This window comes from Bos taurus, chromosome 7 (genome assembly GCF_002263795.3).
Source record: "Bos taurus isolate L1 Dominette 01449 registration number 42190680 breed Hereford chromosome 7, ARS-UCD2.0, whole genome shotgun sequence".
In the NCBI taxonomy this organism is placed as follows: Eukaryota; Metazoa; Chordata; class Mammalia; order Artiodactyla; family Bovidae; genus Bos; species Bos taurus.
The window spans coordinates 3,984,196-4,009,737 of NC_037334.1; the positions used below are offsets into that span (position 1 = coordinate 3,984,196).

Genomic DNA, 25,542 nt, shown 5'->3' on the forward strand with positions numbered 1-25,542 from the left:
TGGGACTGTTGGCTCTGTACTTGGGGACCCACAGCTTCTGGCAAGGCTGTTAGTGAGCTGCCTGTCTGTTCCAGACTCCAGTGTCTTTGCTTTGTCTCTGTCCACTGTTGATGCCTCTCAAGGATGCATCAGAAAGGAGCACAGATGTGCCCAGCTGTCAGGTTTGGGTCAGAACCTGCCCTTTCTGGCACCGGGGGTCTCTCGCTACTCAGGAGTTCTTGGTTTGTAAACACTGGTGCCTTCATCTAGGATGGCTGGGCAAGGTCTGAGAGAGCGTGCACCTTTTCCTTCAAAGCAGGGGATCAATGATAGTGTGACAGGCATCCAGTAAGGATAGGGTAGGGGCTTGGCAGGACCCTTAGCTCGCAGGAACAGCGTCATGAAAGGCTGTGGGCATGTCACCAGGGCCAGAAGCCACCAAGACCTGGCAGGCAGGAGGTCATGGTAGAGACCTTTATCATGACACGACCCTGAAGTGACCCTGGCTGACCTGGGTATACCTTTGCAAAGCAAAGCCCGACCTTCTACCCTAAATCGGGTAGGGTCTGGGGCCCAATTACAGTCTGCCCCCTACTCTCTTTTGCAGCTTTCTATATGAACCCAACAGCCAAGGGTACAAGTACTACCGCCAGAAGCTGGAGGAGTTCCGGAAAGCCAAGGCTGGTCCCACGGGCACCCCCATGGCACCTGACCTCGGACTGAAGCGCAGATCTCCTCCTGAGACCCCGTTGGGGTCCACGCCCACTGCCACTGCCTGCCCTACCTCATCTGCCCCCCTGCCCACTGCCAACCCACCTGCCGCCGCCCCAGGGAAGCCGGCCACCACAGCCAACGTGAAGAGGAAGCGAAAGAGCCGGTGGGGGCCTGAAGAGGACAAGGTGGAGCTCCCGCCCGCCGAGCTGGCGCAGAGGGACACGGATGCTGCTCCCTCGCCTCTGTCAGGTGGGCCAGCCCCTGTCTCAGTGTGCGGGGAGGCTCTGGCATCTGTCACTGAGTGTAGTGCTCTCAGGGTTCATCTGCGTTGTAGCACATGTCACAGTTCCGTTTGTTTCCATGGCTGAGTAGTAGTCCAGTGTATGGTAGACAGCATTTTGTTTATCCATTCATCAGTTGTTCAGAAGCCTGAGTTGTTAAGAGGCTTTTTAGTTCCTCTTCACTTTCTGCCATAAGGGTGGTGTCATCTGCATATCTGAGGTTATTGATATTTCTCCCGGCAATCTTGATTCCAGCTGTGCTTCTTCCAGCCCAGTGTTTCTCATAATGCACTCTGCATATAAGTTAAATAAGCAGGGTGACAATATACAGCCTTGATGTACTCCTTTTCCTATTTGGAACCAGTCTGTTGTTCCATGTCCAGTTCTAACTGTTGCTTCCTGACCTGCATATGGGTTTCTTAAGAGGCAGGTCAGGTGGTCTGGTATTCCCATCTCTTTCAGAATTTTCCACAGTTTATTGTGATCCACAGAGTCAAAGGCTTTGGCATAGTCAATAAAGCAGAAATAGATGTTTTTCTGGAATCACTCTTTTGCTTTTTCGATGATGCAGCAGATGTTGGCAATTTGCTCTCTGGTTCCTCTGCCTTTTCTAAAACCAGCTTGAACATCTGGAAGTTCACGGTTCATGTATCGCTGAAGCCTGGCTTGGAGAATTTTAAGCATCACTTTACTAGCGTGTGAGTTGAGTGCAATTATGCGGTAGTTTGAGTATTCTTTGGCATTGCCTTTCTTTGGTGATTTTGATTACTTACTGCATATATGTAGGAGTGGAATCACTAGGTCTTATGGTAATTCTGTAACTTACTGAGGAATTGCCAAACTGTTTTCTATAGCAGCTGCACCATTTTACATTCCCATCAGCCATGCACAAAGGTTTGAATTTCTTCACATTCTCACCTTATTATTTTAGCTATCCTAGTAAGAGTAAAGTGAAATCACAGTGTAATTTTGATTTGCGTTTCCTTAATGACTAATGGTGTTGAGCATCTTTTCATGTATTATTGGTTATTTGTATAGTTTAGTTAGAGAAATGTCTATTTTAGTCCTTTGCCCATTTTAAAAAAATTATTTATTTATTTTTGACTGCTCTGGGTCTTCATTGCTGTGCAGGGACCTTCTCTAGTTGGTAGCAAGGAGGGGCAACTCTTACTGTGGCATGCAGGCTTCTCCTTGTGGTCCTTCTCTGGCTGCAGAGCACAGGCTGTAGGGTGCGCGGGCTACAGTAGTTACAGCCATGGGCTTCTGTAGTTGTGCTGCACGGGCGTAGCTGCTCCAGGGCACGTGGGATCTTCCCAGAGCAGGGATCCAACCCATGTTCCCTGCGTCAGCAGGCCGATTATTAACCATTGGGCCACGGGAAGTCTGGCCCATTTTTTAGTTATTTGCCCTTTTGTTATTGAGTTGTAGGAGTTCTTTTTATGTTTTAGATACTAACTGCTATTGAGATACATGATTTGCAAATATTTTTTTCTAGTTTTATGGGCTGTATTTAAAAATAATTTTTTATTATTAATGTTCTCTTAATGTCCTTTGACACACAAAAGTTATAATGTTCAATTTATTTTTTCTTTTGTTGCCCACATCTGAAAGTCTTGAAGATAGGCCTCTGTTTTCTTCTAAGGGTTTTTATACCGTCCTGGTAGCTCAGCTGGTAAAGAATCCTCCTACAATGCAGGAGACCCCAGTTTGATTCCTGGGTCAGGAAGAGTTTTATAGTTTTAGCTCATAAAATTGAGTTAATTTTTGTACATGATATGAAGTAAGGGTCCAGCTTCATTTCTTTGCACGTGGAGATCCCATTTCCCCAGTACCATTTGTCAAAGAGATTGTGATTCTTTCTCCACTGAATGGTCTCTCCACGCCTTGTCAAAAGTTCCCCAGATGCAGGAGTTCGTTCGGGGCTCTCTGTTCTATCACAGTGGCTGTGTGCTTCTCCTTATGCCAGCAGCACGCTGTTTTGATTATTATAGCTCTGTGGTAAAATGTTAAATTGGGAGTATCTGCTTTTCAACTTTGTTCTTTTTTAGGCTTTGGCTATTCTAGGTCCTTTGACTTTTTGTATGAATTTTCAGATGAGCTATTCCATTTCTGCAAAAAGCATTGTTGGGATTTTGATAGGGTCTGTATTAAATCTGTAGATTGCTTTGGGTAATATTGACATGTTAACATTTGAGTCTTCCAATCTGAGAAGTGAGATTGGAATCCAATCTGAGAACTGAGATTCCCTTCTGAGAATCTGGTTGGATGGCATCACTGACTCAATGGACATGAGTCTAAGAAGCTCCAGGAGCTGGTGATGGACAGGGAAGCCTGGCGTGCTGCAGTCCCTGGGGTTGCAAAGAGTTGGACACAACTGAGCAACTGGACTGAACCGAATCTGAGAACACAGGAGAGCTTTCCTGTTTGCATTTATTTATTTTTGGCTCTGCTGGGTCTTTTTTTGCTGTGCAGGCTTTCCTCTAGCTGCGGCAGGTGGGAGGGCTGCTCCAGTTGCAGCTGCTCCGCTTCTCACTGCGGTGGCTTCTCTCACTGCAGAGCCTGGGCTCCACCGTTGTTCCAGCTTCTCACTGCGGTGGCTTCTCTCACTGCAGAGCCTGGGCTCCACCGTTGTTCCAGCTTCTCACTGTGGTGGCTTCTCTCACTGCAGAGCCTGGGCTCCACCGTTGTTCCGGCTTCTCACTGCGGTGGCTTCTCTCACTGCAGAGCCTGGGCTCCACCGTTGTTCCAGCTTCTCACTGTGGTGGCTTCTCTCACTGCAGAGCCTGGGCTCCACCGTTGCTCCGGCTTCTCACTGTGGTGGCTTCTCTTACTGCAGAGCCTGGGCTCCACCGTTGTTCCAGCTTCTCACTGTGGTGGCTTCTCTCACTGCAGAGCCTGGGCTCCACCGTTGTTCCGGCTTCTCACTGCGGTGGCTTCTCTCACTGCAGAGCCTGGGCTCCACCGTTGTTCCAGCTTCTCACTGTGGTGGCTTCTCTCACTGCAGAGCTTGGGCTCCAGGCGCACAGGTTTTGGTAGTTGCAGTTCGAGGGCTCTAGAGCACAGGCTCAGTAGTTGTAGCTCACAGGCTTAGCTGCTTCTCGGCCTGTGGAATCTTCCCAGACCAGAGACTGAACCTGTGTGTCCTGCATTGGCAGGCAGATTCTTTACTACCAAGCCATCAGGGAACCCTTTTTATGTATCTTTTTAAGATTGCTGAATTCATGTATTACCATAACAGTCTTCAGGGTTTTCTAGATATATATAGATCATGTCATGTGCAAATAAGGATAGTTTTATGTCTTCCTTTCCAACTTGGATGCTTCTTACTGCTTTTTCGTGCCTAATTGCTCTAGTTAGGATTCACAGTACTGTGTTGAACAGAAGTGGTGAAAGCAGGCATTCCTGCCTGTTCCTAATTCTTAGGGGGAAAGCTGTTGGTCTTTCACCATTGAGTGTTATGATTGTGTTTTTTTAAATAGCTGGCCCTTGTCATGTTGAAGAAGTTCCCTTGTCTTTACTGAGCATTTTTATCATGAGAGAGTGTTTGATTTTGTCAAATGCTTTTTCTACATCAATTGAAATGATCGTGTGGATTTTTTTCTGTTTCTATTAAAGTGGAGTATTATGTTGATTGGTTTTTGTGTGTTGAACCACTCTTGCATTCCTGGAATAAATCCCAGTCTGTTATAGCAAATAATTAGTTTAACATGTTGATAGCCTTAGTTTTGCTAGTATTTTGTTGCAGATTTCTGCGTCTTGACTCATAAAGATTATTGGTCTGTAGTTTTCTTATATTGTCTTAGTCTGCCTTTCATATCAGGGTAACACTGAGCTCATAGAATGAAGTAGAAAGTATTGTCTACTTTTAATTTTTTGGAAGAATTTGAGTAGCATTGGTGTTAAATCTCCTTTTAAATCTTGGGTAGAATTTACCAGTGACACCATCTGATTCTGGGCTTTTTTGGGGGGTTGGGGAGGAGAAGGTTGGGTATTGATTCATTCCTACTAGTTGTTATAATTCTGTTCAAGTTTTCTGTTACTTTTTGAGTTAGTTTTGGTAGTTTGTGCTGTTTAGTATTCTTTTATCATTCTTTTGTTTTTGTAAAGTCATTAGTAATACAATGCTGTGCTTAGTCGCTCAGTGGTGTCTGACTTTTCGACCCCATGGACTTCAGCCCACCATGGGGATTCCATGGGGATTCTCCAGGCAAGAAGACTGGAGTGGGTTGCCATGCCCCCCTCCAGGGATCAATCAGTTCAGTACAGTCGCTCAGTCGTGTCCGACTCTTTGCAACCCTGTGAATCGCAGCATACCAGGCCTCCCTGTCCATCAACTCCCGGCGTTTACCCAAACTCATGTCCATCAAGTCAGTGGTGCCATCCACCTCTGTCGTCCCCTTCTCCTCCTGCCCCCAGTCCTTCCCAGCATCAGGGTCTTTTCCAATGAGTCAACTCTTCGCATGAGGTGGCCAAAGTATTGGAGTTTCAGCTTCAACATCAGTCCTTCCAATGAACACCCAGGACTGATCTCCTTTAGGATGGACTGGTTGGATCTCCTTGCAGTCCGAGGGACTCTCAAGAGGCTTCTCCAACACCACAGTTCAAAAGCATCAATTCTGTGCTCAGCTTTCTTCACAGTCCAACTCTCACATCCTTACATGACCACTGGAAAAACCATAGCCTTGACTACATGGACTTTTGTTGGCAAAGTAATATCTCTGCTTTTTAATATGGTGTCTAGGTTGGTCATAACTTTCCTTCCAAGAAGTAAGCGTCTTTTAATTTCATGGCTGCAGTCACTATCTGCAGTGGTTTTGGAGCCCAAAAACATAAAGTCTGACACTGTTTCCACTGTTTCCCCATCTGTCTCCCATGAAGTGATGGGACCAGATGCCATGATCTTCGTTTTCTGAATGTTGAGCTTTAAGCCAACTTTTTCACTCTCCTCTTTCACTTTCATCAAGAGGCTTTTTAGTTCCTCTTCACTTTCTGCAATAAGGGTGGTGTCATCTGCATATCTGAGGTTATTGATATTTCTCCCAGCAATCTTGATTCCAGCTGTGCTTCTTCCAGCCCAGTGTTTCTCATGATGCACTCTACATTTAAGTTAAATAAGCAGGGTGACAATATACAGCCTTGACATACTCCTTTTCCTGTTTGGAACCAGTCTATTGTTCCATGTCCAGTTCTAACTGTTGCTTCCTGACCTGCAGACGGGTTTCTTAAGAGGCAGGTCAGGTGGTCTAGTATTCCCATCTCTCTCAGAATTTTCCACAGTTTATTGTGATCCACAGAGTCAAAGGCTTTGGCATAGTCAATAAAGCAGAAATAGATGTTTTTCTGGAACTCTCTTCCTTCAGTAGTTCCCCATTATCTATGTTTTTGCTTTCTGTGTGGTTTCAGTTACCCACCATCAACTGTGGTCCAAAAATATTAAATGAAAAATTCCAGAAATAAAAATTAATACATTTTAAATTGTGAGCCCATTCTGAGAACTGTGATGAAATCTTGTGCTGTCTGGTCCATCCTACCTGGGACATGAATCATCCCTTTGTCTAACTTATTCCATCCATTGTTATTGTGTGTTCAGTCGCTAAGTCATGTCCGACTCTTTGCGACCCTGTGGACTGGAGCAGCCAGGCTTCCCTGTCCCTCACTATCTCCTGGAGTTTACTCAGATTCATGTTCATTGAGTCAGTGATGCCATCTAACCATCTCATCCTTTGCCACCCTCTTCTCCTTTTTGCCATCAACCTTTCCCAGTATCAGTATCTTTTCCAGTGAGTCAGCTCTTTGCATCAGGTGGCCAAAGTATTGGAGCTTCAGCTTCAGCATCAGTCCTTCCAGTGAATATTCAGGGTTGATTTCCAGAGTCCTCAGGGGACTCTGAAGAGTCTTCTCCAGCACCACAGTTCAAAGGCACCAGTTCCTCAGTGCTCACCCCTTAGTCACTTAGTTACTCGGTCGTCAGATTGGCTGTCATGGTATTGCAGTGCTTATGTTCATGTAGCCCTTACTATACTATTCTCCGTAATAATGACCTCAAAGCACAAGAATATTGATGCTGGCAGTTCAGACATGCCGAAGAGAAGCTGTAAAGTATTTCCTTTAAGTAAAGAGTTGCTTAAAGTTCTTGGCTTAATCATCTTCAGTTACCAAGATCTACAGTAAGAAAAGATCATCTATTTATGAAATTTTGAAGAAGGAAAAAGAAATCTGTGCTAGTTTTGCCATCATATCTCAAACTGCAAAAATCACAGCCACGGTGTGTGCTAAACATGTGCTTTGTTAAGATGGAAAACGCATTACATTTGTGGTGAAACATTTTGGGAGAGAAACCACATTCACATAACTTACTATGGTATATTGTTATAACTGTTCTATTTTATTATTAGCTATTATTAATATTACTGTGTCTAACCTGTAAACTAAACTTTATCATGGGTTGGTATGTATGCAGTGGGTGTGTGTGTGTGTGTGGGTGTGTGTGGGTGTGTATATATATACACAGGGTTCAGTACTATTTGCAGTTTGAGGCATCCTGTGGGGGAATCTTGGAATTTATCCCCTACTGGTGAAGTTGACTGCCGTATCTCCCTGTTGTTTAAGTAGTTGAGTCTTCTCTCTTTTTTCCTTAGGCAATCTATCTAAAGATTTGTCCATTTGCTTTGTCTTTTCAAGAAACTAACTTTTGGTTTCATTGATTTTTCTCTCTGATATTTTTCTGTTTCCTATTTTATCTCCATTCTGATCTTCATTTCCTTCATTCTGCTAGCTCAGGAATTAGTTTGTTCTTCTTTTTCTGGTTCCTTATGATGGACAGCTAGGTGCTGGTTGGAGGTCTGCCTTCTTTTTTTAATATGAGCGTCTGAACTATGAATTTTCCTCTTGGCCGTGCTTGTGCTGCGCCCCATAAATGTTGGTGTGTTGTGTGCCTTTGTGTTCATTTGTCTCTTAAGCATCTTCTGATCTCTTGTGATTTTTTCTTTGACCCATTGGTTTTTAAGATTGTGTTTAGTTTCCACATTTGTGAGTTTTCCAGTTTTCCTTCTGTCACTGATTCCTCATATCATTCCATTTTGATCAGAAAAGATGACTTTTATTCAAATTGTTATGTGACCTGACACGTGACCTATCCTGGAGAATGTTCCGTGTGTGTGTGTGTGTGTGTGTGTGTGTGTGTGTGTGTGTGTTCCAGAACACTGTGTGTTCCGCTGCTGTTGGATTGCGTGTTCTGTAGATAATCCAGTAGGTCTTGGTTGGCTTGTAGTTCCGTTCAGTCCTCTGTCTTCTTACTGATCTTCTGTTTAGATGCTCTGTTCATTATTTAAAGTAGGATATTGAAATCATCAACAGTTACTACAGAATTGTTTGTTTCTGCCTTCAGCTTTGTCGGGTTTTGCTTCATTTATCTCGGAGCTCTGTTAGGTCTGTGTGTGTCTGTGTGTGTTAGTCGCCCAGTCATGTCTGATTCTCTGCGACTCCATGGACTGTAGCCCGCAAAACTCCTCTGTCCATGGAATTCTGCAGGCACGAGTACTGGCGTGGGTTGCCATGCCCTTCTCCAGGGAATCTTCCCAACCCAGGGACTGAACCCAGGTCTTCTGCATTGCAGACAAATTCTGTAGCATCTGAGCCACCAGGGAAGCCCCAAGGTCTATGTATATAGCACATCTTTTGTTAATGTGTAGCATCCTTCTTTGTCTCTCATAATCTTTTTTGACTTAGTCTATTTTGTCCGATACTAGTATGGCCAGAGCAGCTCTCTCTTGGTTACTATTTGCATCTTTTTCTTTCCTTTCACTCTCAACCTGTTTGTGTCTTTATCTAAAATAAGTCTCTTATAGACAACATTTGGATGGTCCTGATTTTCCCTAAGCTCTAAAGTACTTGGATTTAGTCTTGTCATAGAAGGCTCAGGAAATGTACAATGATAAGCACAGTAATCGCTACAGTTGGTTTTGTGCAGCTACCTCCAGCTTCCCCCTCCTTGACAGCAGTTTCAGGGACAGCCAACGTGTGGCCTCATTGCTCATTTTCTACCACAGGCCGTTAAGGGTGGGGGTCTGTTGTCATGGCATCATGTAGGAGATATTGATGACCAGTAAGCTCATGCTCTCTGTCTGACTTCACCATGCAGCCTGTACTATGGGCAGAACCCTCTCAACATCCCTCAGCCCTGACTTGACTGGCGCTGGACACACAAGCATAGAAAAGTCCTGTGTGACCTGACGCCAACAACTACATTTGCCATCCAAGGATGGGCTGAAATGGAAGGCATCTCAGCCAGGTCATAGGCTGACCTGTAGGCTCTGCCCACTCTGAGAGTAGTCTCCTGCTCAGTGTTCCCTTGGCTAAAGAGAAAGGCTACTACCTGAAGAGTTTAGTACCCACTGGGGCTCTAGATCTCATCTCTGCCCAGGGTTGATGCTGCTAGGGTCGAATTGCCGCCCAGGTTCCAAACGTGGTGCCCAGTATACAGGAGGGTGCTCAGATGTGAGGGCTGCTCTCATGCATGCATGTCCCAGCTCAGAGGTCATGTCCCTGCGGTCCAGCCCCAGCTGCTGAAGTGTCCTTCACGATCTAGGGAACACGTACCGGCTCCAGAGTCTCAGGTTCAGGTTCAAGCCCCACGTTGTTCCCAGGGAATTGTGGGCAGCCCCGCCCCTGCCCCCCAGCCCGCTCACTGATGAAATGGCCGGGGGAGGAGAGGGACTTCGGGCCTGATCCAGGTGAACAGCAGACTGCTCAGACCTTGGCTCCTTTGTTCTCTCCATGGTGTGTCCCAGTGTCCTCTAGAGCCCCCACAGACTGAGGGATTAGGGGACAGTCTTAGGGTCCAGAAGCACCTGCGAGTGGTTCTTGCAGGCAAAGCCCCAGCCCCGTTGATCTGGGAAGGCCTGGCTCTTCCAGCCTCCAGAGAGGCCTCTGCACCTCTTCTGCCTGAGTTGCTCCCCAGGCAGCCACCCGCTGCAGGGAGGTGGTTTCCAGCACTCAGATGGAGCCTTCACAGCATCTTCATGAATTAGTGTTGTAGGTTCCAGCCAAGCTCCAAAGCTGACACCACATTAAATGTTGGTTGCTTTAAAGATGGCTGGCTGCCTCTCAAGCAGGCGCTGACAGCGTTCTGATGCCGGCTCCACACCTGTGTGTCTGTACTGCGTGTCTCATCACCGTAGGGCTTGCTCCCAGGAGCCCGTGTGCACGCACGCACGCACACTCTTAGCTGCCATGTCTCTGGCTGTGCAGATTTCCCCTCCTTGTCACCTGTTAGCTCTGTCACCTTGAGTGGGGCCCAGACCTCTTGAGTTTCGGTGCCAGCATCTGCAGTGGGGGTCATAGAGCCTGCCTGGAGCAGTCACGGGGGAATGGAATTGCATGCACAAAAGCCCCACGAGGTCACCAAGTGACATGCGTGCTGACTGCTCCTGCTTCAGGGTCCTGCCACATGTGGGCGCCTCAGGTGCGCCAGCTCGTGTACTCTGCCTTGGACGCAAGTGCTGGCTGGGCGCACGTGTCCAATACTGACCAGCCTGTGTCTTGTTTCTAGTTCAGGACCTCAAGGGTCTTGGCTACGAGAAGGGGAAGCCCGTGGGTCTGGTGGGTGTCACGGAGCTTTCGGATGCCCAGAAGAAGCAGCTGAAGGAGCAACAGGAGGTAAGGCCCGGGGGGCAGAGCAGACAGGCCTCTGCCCGGTGGTGCAGTGGTCATAGTGTGTTCTTTCTGAGCCTCTGTGTGGTGCCAGGTGGACCCCACACTCGGGAGAGGCTCTTGGTTAGGTAGGTCCCCTGTCAGTGGCATGCCATCCCCCAAGGGCCCTCCCCAGCCCACAGCTGTGTCCAGAGCCCAGCCTCCTCATGCTGCCTGAACAGCCTCTGCCCCAAATGCTTCATGGCTGCTCCCCACTGCACTCGTGGGCTGGTCCCGACTGGATGGTCTCTATTTAAGTTTTCCTTACAGTTCCTCCAGCACTCAATACAGAATAAGCCTGGCTGGTACCGGGTGCCCTGAATGGTGTGACAGCTGCCCAGATGGTGTTGGGCATTGGAGGGAGGGCTGGCTCACTGCGTGTTCTGTGGCCAGAACACAGACCGCTGGAATAGCTGGGACAGCTTGCCCAGGCCACCACCTCAGGCTGGCGGCCGTGTCCCCTCACCCTCAGTCCTCCCAGGGCTCAGAAGCCCCTGTCACCCGTTTGGGCCATAGTGATGGTGCCCAGGGTATTGCAGATTCTAGGCCAGGCTCTGGGAAAAACGAGAACGAGGTCCTCCCTGCTCACAGCAGAGGTTCAGGAAACCCAGGGCATGTCCTGGCACCAGATTCAGTGCCTTCCTGAACACTTGCTCCGAGCCGCGCTGCTGTGCCTGCCCCAGGGACAGGGAGGGAGCGCCCATCATGCACGGAGTGTGGGGGGGGCCTCGCCTCCGACACAGTGTGGGGCCTCGCTCACTGGTGTGTGCTGCCCACAGATGCAGCAGATGTACGACATGATCATGCAGCACAAGCGCGCGATGCAGGACATGCAGCTGCTGTGGGAGAAGGCACTGCAGCAGCACCAGCACGGCTACGACAGTGACGAGGAGGTGGACAGCGAGCTGGGCACCTGGGAGCACCAGCTGCGGCGCATGGAGATGGACAAGACTCGAGGTGGCCAAGGGGGAATCCCAGGGTGGTGGGGCAGAGTGCCGGGCGGAGGCCTGCCTTCAGGGCGCTGCGGGCTCGGGAAGCCCACTCAGCTGCCCAGGAGGTACTGGAGGCACCACGCTGGGATCTTGAGCCACCTGCCCAGCCTATAAGGCCTGGGGCAAGAGAGTTGGCCTCTTGTGCCTGTTTCTTCAGTGATAAATGCATGGTCCTCTGAGTGTTCCCTGGCGCTTGAACACAGTACCCAGGAGGGTGTGTGGGAGAGCAGGGGCTCATGTCAGGGTTTCAGCAGCTGCCTCATTCATTCCCCATGGCCCCAGACTCCGCCTGAGACTCCTACTTGGACTGTGGGGCCACCACCGCTCCTTCCTCCTCTCACCTTTACCCCATCTCTGGGCAGAATGGGCGGAACAGCTGACGAAGATGGGCCGGGGCAAACACTTCATCGGGGACTTCCTGCCACCGGACGAGCTGGAGAAGTTCATGGAGACCTTCAAGGCCCTGAAGGTAACTGGGAAGAGCCTGGACTGCAGCCTCCTGCTGGGGCAGGCGCCTGCGGTGCCCTCGGGCACCCTGGCTCACAGGGGAAGTCGAGCCCTCTTCCAGGAGCGGCGTCTGTTTGTAACAGAGGCCATCTGTGTAGGACGTTAGTGAACAGCAGCTCAGTTGCCGCTTTAGAAACGCTTCCCAGGGCTCTAGGGAAATTCTGCTTCCAGTGGAGCCAATTAAGTGCAGATTACAGACAAGGCATTTCTCAGGCAGACACCCCCATGTATTGGGCTCTCCAGAATGAAAACATTCCTCCCGTGCTGCCTTGGTGCTCAAGAGGAGAGAGCTGATGTAGAACATTCCACGTTGGCTTTTGAGGGTTTTTGTAAAACTGCCTGTAGCACATCAACTCATCAGTGAGGTGTTCACCTTATTGATCATGGCTTCTTTTTAGTGCTCTGTGTAACAAGTAGCTCTTGGAACGTGAGCTTTGTTTTCACTGATGAACTGTGGATCTTTCTCATGGTGGTCAAGGCCTGTGTGACCTGTCATCTTGCCCTCTTTGACTTGGCCGCCAGGGAACTCAGCACTGCTTCTGGCCCTGGGGACCCTGACAGGGGGCAGCTTGATCTTTTCTCAAAGAGTCTGACATGGTGGTGGGGAGACAGAGGGGCAGGTGGTCCCAGAGGCCATGGGGTAGAGTGGGGTTCTGGGCCAGAGCTGGGATTGGGGGTGGCTACAGCCCCGCTGGATGATGGCTGCCTCCTCCCCTGCAGGAAGGCCGTGAGCCTGACTACTCAGAGTACAAGGAGTTCAAGCTGACGATCGAGAACATCGGCTACCAGATGCTGATGAAGATGGGCTGGAAGGAGGGGGACGGCCTGGGCTCGGAGGGACAGGGCATCAAGAACCCCGTCAACAAGTGAGTGTGGCCTCCAGTGCTGGGGGTGGGGGGCAGAAGAAAAGCCCCACACAGAGACATAGGCCAGGGCTGTGGACTCTGGTGGTGGGACCAGGTTGGGCTCTCCATCTTCTCAGAGTGCCAGCTGTGTCCCAGACAGGTGTTGCCCGGCCCAGCATACCCCACCATGGAGCTGCATTGGGTGCTGCTACTGAGCCTGTCCGGGGCGAGTGAGGCCTCCCTGCCCCCAAGCTCAGGTCCCTCACCCCCTTTCCTCTGGCCCCATCCCGCTCCCTCCTCACCCCGCCCCTTGCCCCATTGCAGGGGCACCACCACGGTAGATGGCGCTGGCTTTGGCATTGACCGGCCAGCCGAGCTCTCCAAGGAAGATGACGAATACGAGGCTTTCCGCAAGAGGATGATGCTGGCCTACCGCTTCCGGCCCAACCCCCTGGTGCGTGTGTCCCCGTCCCCATCTTGTTTCTGCTGGGTCACCACAGTTCCTCCCCTGGAGGGGTGGTGGTGCTGGTAACAGGAGTGTCCCTCCTTCCGCAGTCCAGCCAGGCTGGCTCATCAGCAAACCCACCTCCACTTCTCCACCTCCACTTCTCCACCTGTGTTCAAGTCTGTCTCTCCTCCCCAAAGCTGCCCTCCCTCCTGGAGAATGTGAGCTCGCTGCTCCTGCTAAGTTCTGGATGGGAGGAACCGCTGTCTTCTGTTAGCATAATCCCCTCCCGTTTTATCTTTCTTGCTTCCCACAGAACAACCCCAGACGGCCTTACTACTGAGTATTCTGGAGAAATGCACAAGTGTACTTTCCAAAAGACTGACCATCCCTGGACTGTGGAATGTTCCAGCCTGCATTTCTGCCCGCCCTTCCCGTTGTTGCGAGTGTTGTGCTGTGTATTAAAACCCCAGAGCCTGCCTGCTGTGGCAGCCTGGTCTTGCCATCACCAGAAACCCCTCCTGTTCCTTAGCAGCAGGGCCACGGTGGACGGGGGGGACAGGATGCACCTGTGAAGGCTGCCCAGTGCCCACAGAATCCTGGAAAATCACACTTTGTGTGCTCGTGGGGACCCCATCAGCCTGGGTTGGAGTTGAGGAGAGGAACTTTGGAGGGGCGGCCAGCAGCTGAAGGAGATCTGGCTGCCCCTAGGCTGAGGGCATAAGGGACCTAGCCTGGCACTGCGCCACAGGGGGAGGCTCAGGAGGGCTCCCCAGGCAAGCCCAGTTCTCCCTCAGACCCGCAAGGCAGGTGGACCCAGGACACGCCCCTCACCTCTCGACAGGCAGCACTGACAGGGCCTCCCACCCACGCCGCATGCAGCAGACCTGGCGGGTGATGCTGTAGCCCAAGCCATCCCTGCTGCCCTGCATCCTCAGAGTAGGGTGGACATACAAGTCCCTAGGGCTCGTGCCTCTGGGAGACAGCTTCCCGGACAGATAGACTGGACTGGGACATCACACGCCTCCTGGAAGAGGAGAGGCTAGTGGGCAGCCCAGACCACAGTGTGTGCTGAGCTCACCCCATCTCCAGAGCCGGTGCCTCATGTTTGTGCAGAAATCACCTGGGGATCTTGAGTGAGCAACTTGGGCAAGGTCTCCAAAATCTGTGAGCCATTCTTGGAATATCAGGGCCTGCCTGGGCCACTGGGGGCCCCTACAGCTCACCCCCCTGCCCCATACAGTGGGTCCTGCTCAGCCACTGTAGGTTCAAGGGGTCTGAGGACTCGAGCTGGCATCAGGCTCCTGGGCCGGCCTGCAGTTCACACAGCCGTTCAGCAAACACTGCGCACTGACTGTGACCCAACTGGACAGGATCTGCGCCGGGCACCCACACTCTGCTGGGGCTGTGGCCATGAACCCCTAACGCCATCTGAGACTGATGAACGCTGTGAAGAGGAGCCGGGACCTGTGGTGGAGGTGGTCCGGGGAATGTCTCAGTGAGGGAGTCTGGGAGTCCCAGCAGCAGCTCCCTGGTTGGAGCGGCACTCACTACCTTGCCTCTCCTCCGTGGATGCTGTTCCCGGGGCAAGGCAGGGGGGTGACATGCAGCCTGCCCTGGCAGCCAGAGGCCTGAGCAGAAGGGTGTAGTTCTGGGTGCCAGATTCCAGCCATGGGAACCTTGGGGCTTGGTCCCTGACACCTTGATCTCCAGGTCAGGGTCACCCCTCCATTTAATGTTCAGTGACCAAAAGGATCATCAGACTCAGACCATGGACTTCAGCCCCAGCCAGAGGGAGAGTTGGAAGAGGAGGCCTCCAAATGCCGGGTGGATGTGTAGACATCTCCCAGATACGGGGTGTAAGACCAGACCCCTGGACAGAGCTGCACCAGACCCCCGGCCCTCCAGGGGTAGAAGTGGGGCTGGAGTGACCGGGTGAGCTGCCTGGAGGACAGGACGCTGCAGCCTGCTTTAAGAGGTGGGGAAATAGGAGAGTCCATCTTGCAGACAGGAGAGGGGGCATGTAGGGAAACCACTGGAGTTGAGAAAGGTCAAGAAAGGAGGCTGGAGATTCAGGTCAGCCCAGAGGAACCTGAACTTCGCATCAAGGGAAAGACTGACAGCCCCTGAGGAAGGAAGGTTTTGAGTCAGTTGCCAAAGATCATCATGTCACCCAGGCTCAGAGAGGGGACCCAGCTGGCCCATGGAGATGGGGCCCTGGCTGGGCCAGGAGCAGGGAGTGGGGGATGTGTGGGTTAGAATTTTACCCCAGGGAATTCCCTGGTGGTCCAGTGGTTAAGATATGCACATTCACAGCTGGGCCCCAAGTTCAATCGCTGGTCAGGTAACTAAAGTCTCAAAGCCCTAATGGTGCAGCTCCACCCCCCCCCTACCCCCCCAAAAAAAAGACTCTAGGTTTCCTTGGGACAAGAATCAAGTGGGCACTGCTTACCCTACTTCCTGCAGCCACAAGCACCACATGGGCAAGAATCCGAGGCTAGTTGGAGGGGTTGACTGACAGCTGCTTCCTAATTTTCCCTCCATCCTGCAACCCCTCCCTGGTCCAGCGACCAGGGAGGGGTTGCTTGCATTTGCCCCACGATGGAGCCCAGCCTCCTCCCGGCTGTCCAGAACTCTCCCAAGTCCACCCTACGTTGCTCTATGAACCTCCACCACCGCCCCAGCCCTAGTGTCTCCCTTCTGCTGCTCAGCCTAAAGCTTGAGGTATTCTTCCTGCCAGGAACAAACATCATCATCAAACTCCTCACCATCCTTAGCCGTCCCTTCGGACCCGGCTACATTAGCAGGTGTTCAGTATAGAGGAAGAAACAGTAGAGAATCACGGAGCCCTTCAAGGTGTCGCCAACCCTGGGCCCTGGCAATCTGCCTTGAGATGCCCTCCCCCGCCCCCTACCCCAGGGGCCCAGTCAAAACGTCACACCTGGACACGTGTTTAAATTTGTTTGAGGCCATCGCATGAAAACTGAAATCCCAGGGCACTGAAGAGAACTCTGCACCCAGGCGGGTAAGGTTCTCTTGTCAGTGCGCAGAAACGCAGAATCCGTAACCACTGGATCCTAGTGAAGTTGCTGGCCGAGGACCTCCAGGACGCAGAAATGGAAGCATCCTTGAGGAATTGGGTTTTGTGTTTTTTTTTTTTTTTTTTGAGGAATTGTGTTCTAATCAGCATTAATAGAAAGCGAAACCGGCTGGGCGGCAGGCATTGCCCTTGGGGACCGCCCCGAGTCCGGCGAGGCTATCAATGGAGGGGAGGGGCCACTGGGAGAGGGAGGGGCCTCGGAGGCTCCCCGGGAGCTCGTGGGGCAATCACAATGGGGGGGTGGGGTGGGGGGGACGACCTTTGCGCCAGGCGGGGCTGAGTCTGGCTGGGTCCCTGGCACCTTGGCGCCCAGAGGCACAGCCACGCAGGAACCGAGCCGGGGTCCCGGCGCCGCGGCTATGGACATCCCGCCGCTGGCGGGCAAGATCGCAGTTCTGTCGCTGGGCGCCCTACCGTTGTCCTTCGCGCTCAACTACGTCTCGCTGCTCTCGTAGTGCGTGCGGGAAGGGGCTGGGGAGGCGGCTTCTGGGGCGGCGGGGCCGGGTTGGGGTGTGAGGGTGCGAAGCGGGCGGGATGCGGTTGTGCGGGCTCCCCTGAGCCCAGCGGCCCCGCGCCGCTGGCCCGGGGGAGAAGGGGGCTGGGTCAGGAGAACCTCTCGCTTCCAACCGGAAATACCCTTCCAGCCGGCTGGAGCAGTGTGGTGTAGCTGGGGGCGCTCCTAGGACGTTTGGGGCCTGGGGGAGGGACTTTGAGAAACAGAGCCCCCAACAAGGCAGGGTTTTGGAAGGTTTCTGGAGTTTTCCCAGGGATGTGCCCAGCACAGACTCCAAAGTCGCCAAGGGTCAAAGTATTGTCCCAGATAAGGCCCCAGTGACCCGGCTCTTGCCACACACAGGTTCTGCTGCGCTACCCCTACCAGGCAGTTCCTCCTTCGCCTGTCTGACACTTTCTTCTCTTCAGGGGCTGGCTGGCCCACCCTGCACACAGCCTCAGTTTTCCCTACATGCCAAGGGAGGTAGGGACCTCCCCTGTCCCTACCACCTAACCCCAGGCCTCAACCCTGTGGATCCAGCCACTGAATACCAGCCATCCACCAATCCCTCATACCCCCAAAACCAACACAGGCCGAAACAACAGGGTAGAGGGAATCTTGACTACGGAGTTGGCTCCTTGGGTGCAAATTCCTGGTTCCACCCTCCTGGAACCCAAGTGAGCCAGGTTGCCCCCGGGAGCCTCGGTTTCTTCGTTGTGTAATGAGCATAATCCTAGACTCATTCCATAGTTACAGTCAAGGATTATGAACTATGTGCCAAGACGCTGTTGTGGTCTCAGCTAATTACTATAATTGTCATTGTTGGCTGGATGGGGCAAGAATGGGGATCCTAAGGGGTCGGGGGAAGGTAGGGATCTGGAGAGAGTGTAAGGGGAGAATATGTGACCTTGGATATGTCTCCCACAGTATCTGGGCCTTGATTTGCCAAGTGTCGGGGGCTGCCCAGAGACCTGGCTTCTATTATCTCTGCAGGTGGTTGACGTGCCTTATCAGGTTGATAGGAACAAATCAGGGCAGGGTGGGGTGGGGTTGATGGAAACATTTGGACTTTATCTGGGAGGAGTCAGGAGCTTCAGACAATGAGGTGTACAGAGCTAAGCTCTAGAGATCCTTTGGTGGTTGTGAGCACTGGAACTGACCACAGAGGGTCTTGGAATTGTTGAATGAATAAGCAAGCTGACACACATCAGCAGGTGACCGGATAAATCACATAGTCAGAAGGGGCTGACAGAGATTCCCTCTGTACCTGGAAGAGGAGCAATGTAGATGGGCCATGAAGGATGAATAGGACTTTGCCAAGTGGAAAGACTTTTGGAAGGAATTAGGGGGTGGGGCATGAGGATGAGATGGTTGGATGGCATCACTGACTCAATGGACATGAGTTTGAGCAAGCTCTGGGAGTTGGTGACGGACAGGGAAGCCTGGTGTGCTGCAGTCCATAGGGTCGCAAACAGTCAGACATGACTGAGCAACTGAACTGAACTGAGGCGGTGGGTCAGAAACAGCTAGAGCAAGAGCCTGGTGCTGGGAAATGGGAGTTTCAGGGAATGGCTTTCCTTGATGGACAGGAGCTTCAGCCTGGTCACCTGGAGCTTCCTGGTGTCTGCTCTGCCCCAGGGTGCAATAGGGTCTCAAACTGGGCCTGGCCTCCCTGACTTGGTTTTCCTCTCCACAGCCCCCTGGGGGTGGTGTTGATGAGCACCCTGATCCTGGGTCTGCTCTCCTTGGCAATATACAGCTTGTCCCGAAGTGACATCTATTATGACCCACTGTATGCTGGTGAGTTGGTGGGAGGGTCCTGGGGAAGAGAACTGTTTGGGCAAGGGCTTCCTGCATCAGACTGGCAGTCCTTGAAGGGCCTTCATCAGACTGGAGAACCTCAGAGAGACTGGAGACCCCCTGTTGACTGGGGAATCTCAGGGGGCCTCCGCCTTCTGACTTGGGGCTCCTGAGTGCCAGAACAGTGCCTTTCTCATCAACCTGTGGACACCTTTAAGTCAAGGACTGTGCCTGCCTATGAGGAAGGGTCGTGGGTCATGTGATTTGTGGGGTTGGGCCTGGCAGCAGCTTTGCACAGAGGCTTTGGGAAACTGAGTCCCCAGCAAGAGCTCTCAGGCCCCGCCCACACCTAATCTCTACCCCGCCCCCACACTGCCAATGCCCCGCCTGCTCTCCCGTAGTCTTCGCGGTCTTCGCCTTCACATCCGTGGTGGACCTCCTTATTGCTCTCCAGGAAGACGGCTACATGGCGGGTTTCATGGCGTTCTACACCAAGGAGGTATGTCGGGAGCGGTCTGGGATGCCCGCAGTCCTACTGCCTGTCTGAGCCCCACACCTGCCCCCGCAGGGTGAGCCATACCTGCGCACGGCACATGGAGTTTTCATCTGCTACTGGGATGGCATTGTTCACTACCTCCTCTACCTGGCCATGACTGGTGCCATCCGTAAAAGGTGCGCAAGGCGGGCCCTGGGAAGGAGGCGGAGTTCTTAGGTGGGAGGTCCCAGGCCAGGGTGAAGCCAGAAGTGTGTGTAGGGGAAATCAGGAAGTCCCCCTAGGGCTTAGACAGGGGTGGCTAGGAGAAGGAGTCAGGGAATGTCACAGGTGTCCCTGGTGGTCGAGTCTCTTCTGTTGTGTCACCCCGTACCTGGGCAGCCACTGCATCCTTGGACATAGGGTCTAACTGTTCATTCCCTCATTCAACTCCCTGTTGTCCCTTCTGTCTTGGGTGAAACTGAAGGGGTCCAGACCTGGAGAGCCCAGACTGCTCTCTGGACCCTGACCCTCTGAGACTGGGGGACAGGTATCTACTGGTTACTCCTCCATCTCCCACCCAGGAAGAGTTACCGGAACTTTGGACTCTACTGGCTGGGATCCTTTATCATGAGCATCCTAGTGTTCCTCCCAGGAAACATCCTTGGTAAGGACTTGGCTCTGCAGAATCCTGTCTCCCTGGGCTGGGTCACTGCCCGCCATCTGGAAGTCAGGCCCCATGGGGTCCTCCATACCTTTTCTGGTGTCTGCGGAGGGCAGCCCCCCACCCCCACCAACTGCATGCCTCTCCATTCACAGTCTAAGTCTGCAGACTTTCCCCACATCTCTCCCATTTTCCTCTTGGAGGAATGCAAGCACATTCCACTTCTTCCCCAGCTAGTGGTCCCTGATCCCAGGGACTTAGCCCAGAATGCTCTTGACATGAGAAGGGAGTCTTAAAGTGGATCCAGAGGGCAGACTGACAGCTTTGTAGGTAGGTAGGTCTTGGGAGACAGAGCAGAGAAGGCAGCCAGGGATGTGGGGATGGCTGTGAAAGAGGACTATCCAGGGTGTTTCCAGGGGGAACGAAAAACAGCTGAAGTGTAGGAGCCGTGTCCCGAAGGTAAATTGGGGAAGGCCAGGCTGAGGAGCATGGTCACCATCCTAGAAGCATTGGGGAGTCAGAGGTGTTAGGGCTGAGCTAGGATGGCATTTGTGACTCAACAGCTTCCAGCCAGGGGCTTTGACATGGCCCTGCCAAAGGGTCCAGCCAGGCCTGGGAGATCCCCGCTTCGTGACACCCTGTCTCTCCTACCATGGCAGGCAAATACAGCTCAGAGATCAGGCCTACATTTTTCCTCACCATTCCTTTCTTGCTGGTCCCATGCTGGGCTGGCTTGAGGGTCTTCAACCAGACCCAGGTGCCAACCTGCTGCACTCCCAACATGGTGAGTCCCTTGCCCCCAGGTCAGCCTTGTCCCAAATGCCTGAATGTTCCCCATTTGGGTTGCTTCTCGCCAAAGACATTATCTCCTTGGAAAGATCTCCTTGGTGATTAGGGAAGAAGGGATGAGCCTTCACTGAGTACCTGTTGGATACCAGACTTCTCATGCTATCTCTCATGGGGCAGGTGGAGGAGGACCAAAGAAAGGGCCTTCTGCGGCGCCCAGTTGACCTGGCCCTCATCATCTACCTCATCTTTGCTGCATTCTTCACCCTCTTTCGGGGCCTGGTGAGTCTGCACTGGCCAGCCTACTTGCCTCCAGTCCCCTCCCCAGCCCATCCCTCCCTTCTTTAACTTCTTTATCCAGTGCAGAAAAACGCCACTGCTCTCCCACCTAATCATCCAGGGAAGTTTACTGAGTCTAATCTGAGTGTTCCATCACAAAGTCCCATTCCCTGTAGCCTTCTCCCCAGCTCAAGTATCTGTGGATTCTCAGAGAAGAAAACCAAGGCTGGGCCAGGCCAGAGCAGGGGGTGTGGACCCCTCCCAGGAGGGTGGGGAAATATCCCTATGGGAGGGATGTTTGAGGCTGTTGGTTTGTCTGCGGGCCCTAGGTGGTACTTGACTGCCCCATGGATGCCTGCTTTGTCTACATCTATCAGTATGAACCATACCTGAGAGACCCCGTGACCTATCCAAAGGTGCAGGTGAGAGGGCAGGTGGGAGGAGAGGGCCACGGTCCTGCTGTGGTTAGGGATCCACTGGGCCCCTTTGATGAAGGTGCCGAAACAACACAAGTCAAAGTGGCTGAACCACAAATGGAATTTATTGTCCTACCAAAAAAGTACAGATGGGGTCTTCCGGTATGGCTGGATCCAGGAGCTCAAAGCTACTCTATCTGCAGGCTCTGCTTTCTTTGCATGTGCTCCACCCTCAGGTGGTGCCTTTGTGGTATGGCCGAGACAGCCTTGGGTATCTCCAGGCTTCCATTCTCTCTATTTAGCCACCTCAGAGGAGACTGAGCCCTTAATTTCTCAGTGCTTGAGTGTAAGTCTTAAGTAGGCTCTGATTGGCCAAGTTTAAGTCACATGCTCATAGCTGATTATTATGGCCAGGGGGGTGGGATGTTCTGATTGATCAGACCAGGGTCACATGCTACCTATAGAGGAAGATGTGGGGGGCTCAGTGTATGAGAGTGGTGTAGGGGGGAAACCCAAGGGAAAGAAAGGAGTCATTTCCACAAAGGTGGGATATACAGTGAACCCCAATCTTGATAGAGTCTGAGGCTGGCCAGATCCTCCCTGGGGCCACCACCTGAGGGGCATCAGGAGACCCAACTGAGCAGCTACTCATTCCATCAGTTGTGTGCCCCTCAGATGCTGGTGAATATGTTCTATGTGCTGCCTTTCTATGGCCTGGCCATCTATGCCCTCATCTTTCCTGGATGCTCCTGGCTGCCTGACTGGGCCTTGGTATTTGCTGGAGCCATTGGCCAGGTGAGGTGGGGTGGGGTGGGGTATGTTGGGCCGGTGCTTAGGAAAGTCTCTGCTTGCTCATCAATTGCCTTTGTGCTCACCTCGGGTGATGCCAGGCCCTTGACAGGCTCCCAGGATTTCCTAGTGTTGGAAAGAAAAATGGGCCAGACACATATACCCCATCCCATGAAGTCAGAACTGAACAGAGTGGGTACAGAGGCTGAGAGGGATTCCAGAGGGGCAGAGTTCTTAAAAGAGGGGGCATGGGCTTTGATGTATGGCTATGAATTCTTTAGGCAGGGAAAAGCATTTCAGGAATGGGAACAGCACAAAGAAATGCACAGAGGGGGTCAGTGGTTTAGACAGCCATAACGTGGATAAAGGCAGCAGCAAGATAAATTGAGAGCTAGATGCTAAGGGCTTTGAAATCTGGGCTTGGGAGCTTGTGCTGAGAACAATGGGGAGCCATAGAAGGTGTTTGAGCAGTGGAGGGTTCAGAGCTGGGGGCATGTTTCTGGGTTTCTGATGGGACGTGATAAAGGCTGGACCCTGGCCAGGGCAGTGGGATCAGGAGGACCTTGATTAGATGTATTATTATTTTATCTATTACAGGTAGAATTGAGAGGATTTGTGTCAAGGCTGCCTGGGGTGGGGAAGACCAAGAGGAGGGGCTAGACTCAGGTCAGAGAGATGGGGTGAAGGGTCCAGCAGACAGAACAAAGATGGTTCTGGTTAGGTAGCTGGGCAGAGGCTCACGGATAAATGGGTAAGAATAGACAGGACATGTGGGGCACAGGGATGTTTAGAGACAGAGGGATTGAAGAGGGGAGACAGGTAGGTCAGCAGGACCAGAGAGATAGGGATGAAGAACTTTGGGGTTCCCCATGGTGGGATGCTGGCGATGCTAGGACTTGTCCTCTGGTCTGTGACATCCATCCTCCCTTTCTGGCCGCCAGGCACAGTTCTCACACATGGGGGCCTCCATGCACCTGCGCACGCCCTTCACCTACCGTGTGCCTGAGGATGCCTGGGCCAGCTTCTTCGTGTGTAACCTGCTGTATGCGCTGGGCCCCCACTTGCTGGCCTTCCGCTGCCTGTGGCGCCCTGCCTTCTTCCTACGCCCACCTCCTGGGCCCCCAGCCCACCATGAGAAGCAGCACTGAGGGGGCCATGGGACCCCCCCAAGACTCAGTTTACATGCCCAGCCAGCCCTTTCCTCGGAAGGGTGGGTTGGGCTTTTTTAGAGACAGGAGGTATGTTTCTGGGTGCCTTCAGTTCTGGTTATGGTGATTTCAGGCCAGTGGGTGGGATGGGGTGCCCAAGGTCCAGGTGTTCCAGCAGAGAGGGCCACAGGCATGCTCAGCTGTCACCTCACCCAAACTCCACATAGGCACCTTCCCTATCCATTATCTCCCTCAATGGATCATTTTAGTAAAAGTCCTTTTGATGCATAAAACGTTGCTCTGAGTGTTTCATGGGGCAAGGGACCCTCTTCTCAGAACCCACCAGGGCCCACTCATCACTGCCAGCTTAACTCACAGGAGCTAAGGTGGTAGCCAAGAGAACTTGGCCTCTGGTTGGTGTGCACAGCCCCATCTTCCAGATGGGGAAAAACAAGGCTCCGAGAGGACCAGAGACCCGTCTGAGGTCACAGTCAGGAGAGAAGAGTCCAAACTCTGAGCTCCACCAAGAAATTATAATAACTAACAGCGTGACACACTTATTAATCACCTACCGTATACCAGGCCAATGGCCAACCTCACACGCTACATGCTGGATCTTACCTCATATTCCAGATGGGAAAACTGAGTCTGCAGGAGGTGAAGAGCCTGGTCCGAGGTCATGCCTCCTTAATGCAGCTGGCTTAGGCATAGAGTCCTGGCTCCTTCAACCACAGAGCCCTGTGTCTGCTGTCTGATTGGCTCATATTTGGGAGAAACTGAAGTTGGGGGGCAGCCAAGTAGTTGGGGGAAGGGCTCCTTGTCCTCTGGTTTTAACTTTTTTTAACATTTATTTTTATTTCTTTGACTGCCAGAGTTCTTAGTTGCGGCATGCAGGATCTTTAGTTACAGCATGCGAACTCTTGTTCTGGCATGTGGGATCTAGTTCCCTGACCAGGGATCAAATCCAGGCCTCCTGCATTGGGAACATACAATCTTAGCCACTGGACCACTAGGGAAGTCCCCTCTCCTGATTTGATTTTTGAACTTAAGTGAAGTTGCAGGTTCAGGGATAACTCCTGCCCAGACCACTGTGGGTTAGAGGATTGATCTCCCTACCCCTACCAATACTTACTAGGCATCTATAGTATGACTAGAGATCTCTTCATGACAATTAGAGATACCAAGGGAACACTTCATGCAAAGATGGGCACAATAAAGGACAGAAATGGTATGGACCTAACAGAAGCAGAAGATATTAAGAAGAGGTGGCAAGAATACACAGAAGAACTATACAAAAAGGATCTTCATGACCCAGATAACCAAGATGGTGTGATCACTCACCTAGAGCCAGATATCCTGGAATGCAAAGTCAAATGGGCTTTAGGAAGCATCACTACGAACAAAGCTAGTGGAGGTGATGGAATTCCAGTTGATCTATTTCAAATCCTGGAATATGATGCTGTGAAAGCGCTGCACTCAATATACCAGCAAATTTGGAAAATTCAGCAGTGACCACAGGATTGGAAAAGGTCAGTTTTCATTCCAATCCCAAAGAAAGGCAATGCCAAAGAATGTTCAGATTTCTGCACAATTGCACTCATCTCACATGCTAGCAAAATAATGCTCAAAATCCTCCAAGCCAGGCTTCAAGAGTATGTGAATGGTGAACTTCCAGATATTCAAGCTGGATTTAGAAAAGGCAGAGGAACCAGAGAGCAAATTGCCAACATCCGTTAGATAATCAAAAAAGCAAGAGAGTTCCAGAAAAACATTTACTTCTGCTTTATTGACTATGCCAAAGCCTTTGACTGTGTGGATCAAAACAAACTGTGGAAAATTCTTCAAGAGATGAGAATATCAGACCACCTTACCTGCCTCCTGAGAAATCTGTATGCAGGTCAAGAAGCAACAGTTAGAACTGGACATGGAACAACAGAATGTTTCCAAATCGGGAAAGAAGTACATCAAGGCTGTATATTGTCACTCTGCTTATTTAACTTATATGCAGAGTACATCATGTGAAATGCTGGGCTGGATGAAGCACAAGCTGGACTCAAGATTTCTGGGAGAAATATCAATAACCTCAGATATGCAGATGACACCGCCCTTATGGCAGAAAGCAAAGAGGAACTAAAGAGCCTC

General features: G+C 51.7%; 2 protein-coding genes across 3 annotated transcripts in view; both read left to right on the forward strand.

Annotated features, from left to right (window-relative positions):
• Positions 1-13,968, forward strand: part of SUGP1 (SURP and G-patch domain containing 1) — a 32,070-nt gene extending 18,102 nt beyond the window's left edge. The window contains exons 8-14 of the mRNA NM_001103278.1: positions 587-942; positions 10,525-10,631; positions 11,444-11,621; positions 12,019-12,125; positions 12,884-13,029; positions 13,333-13,462; positions 13,770-13,968. Of these exons, the coding sequence (NP_001096748.1) occupies positions 587-942; positions 10,525-10,631; positions 11,444-11,621; positions 12,019-12,125; positions 12,884-13,029; positions 13,333-13,462; positions 13,770-13,796 (1,051 nt within the window). The 3' untranslated portion in view covers positions 13,797-13,968. The remainder of the gene's footprint in view (positions 1-586; positions 943-10,524; positions 10,632-11,443; positions 11,622-12,018; positions 12,126-12,883; positions 13,030-13,332; positions 13,463-13,769) is intronic.
• A 2,839-nt stretch (positions 13,969-16,807) lies between these two features.
• On the forward strand, positions 16,808-23,693 carry TM6SF2 (transmembrane 6 superfamily member 2). Of its 2 annotated transcripts, NM_001192430.1 has the most exons (10): positions 16,808-17,007; positions 18,743-18,846; positions 19,248-19,345; positions 19,415-19,518; positions 19,903-19,985; positions 20,642-20,766; positions 20,949-21,050; positions 21,377-21,469; positions 22,139-22,258; positions 23,194-23,693. In NM_001192430.1, exons 1-10 carry the CDS (start codon positions 16,913-16,915, stop codon positions 23,398-23,400), a joined length of 1,131 nt encoding a protein of 376 aa, NP_001179359.1. In that variant the 5' UTR covers positions 16,808-16,912; the 3' UTR covers positions 23,401-23,693. The 2 variants fall into 2 exon arrangements, with proteins under 2 accessions (NP_001179359.1, XP_005208509.1); XM_005208452.2 differs by lacking the exon at positions 21,377-21,469 and having other exon boundaries at positions 16,842-17,007.
• The last annotated feature ends 1,849 nt before the right edge of the window (positions 23,694-25,542 follow it).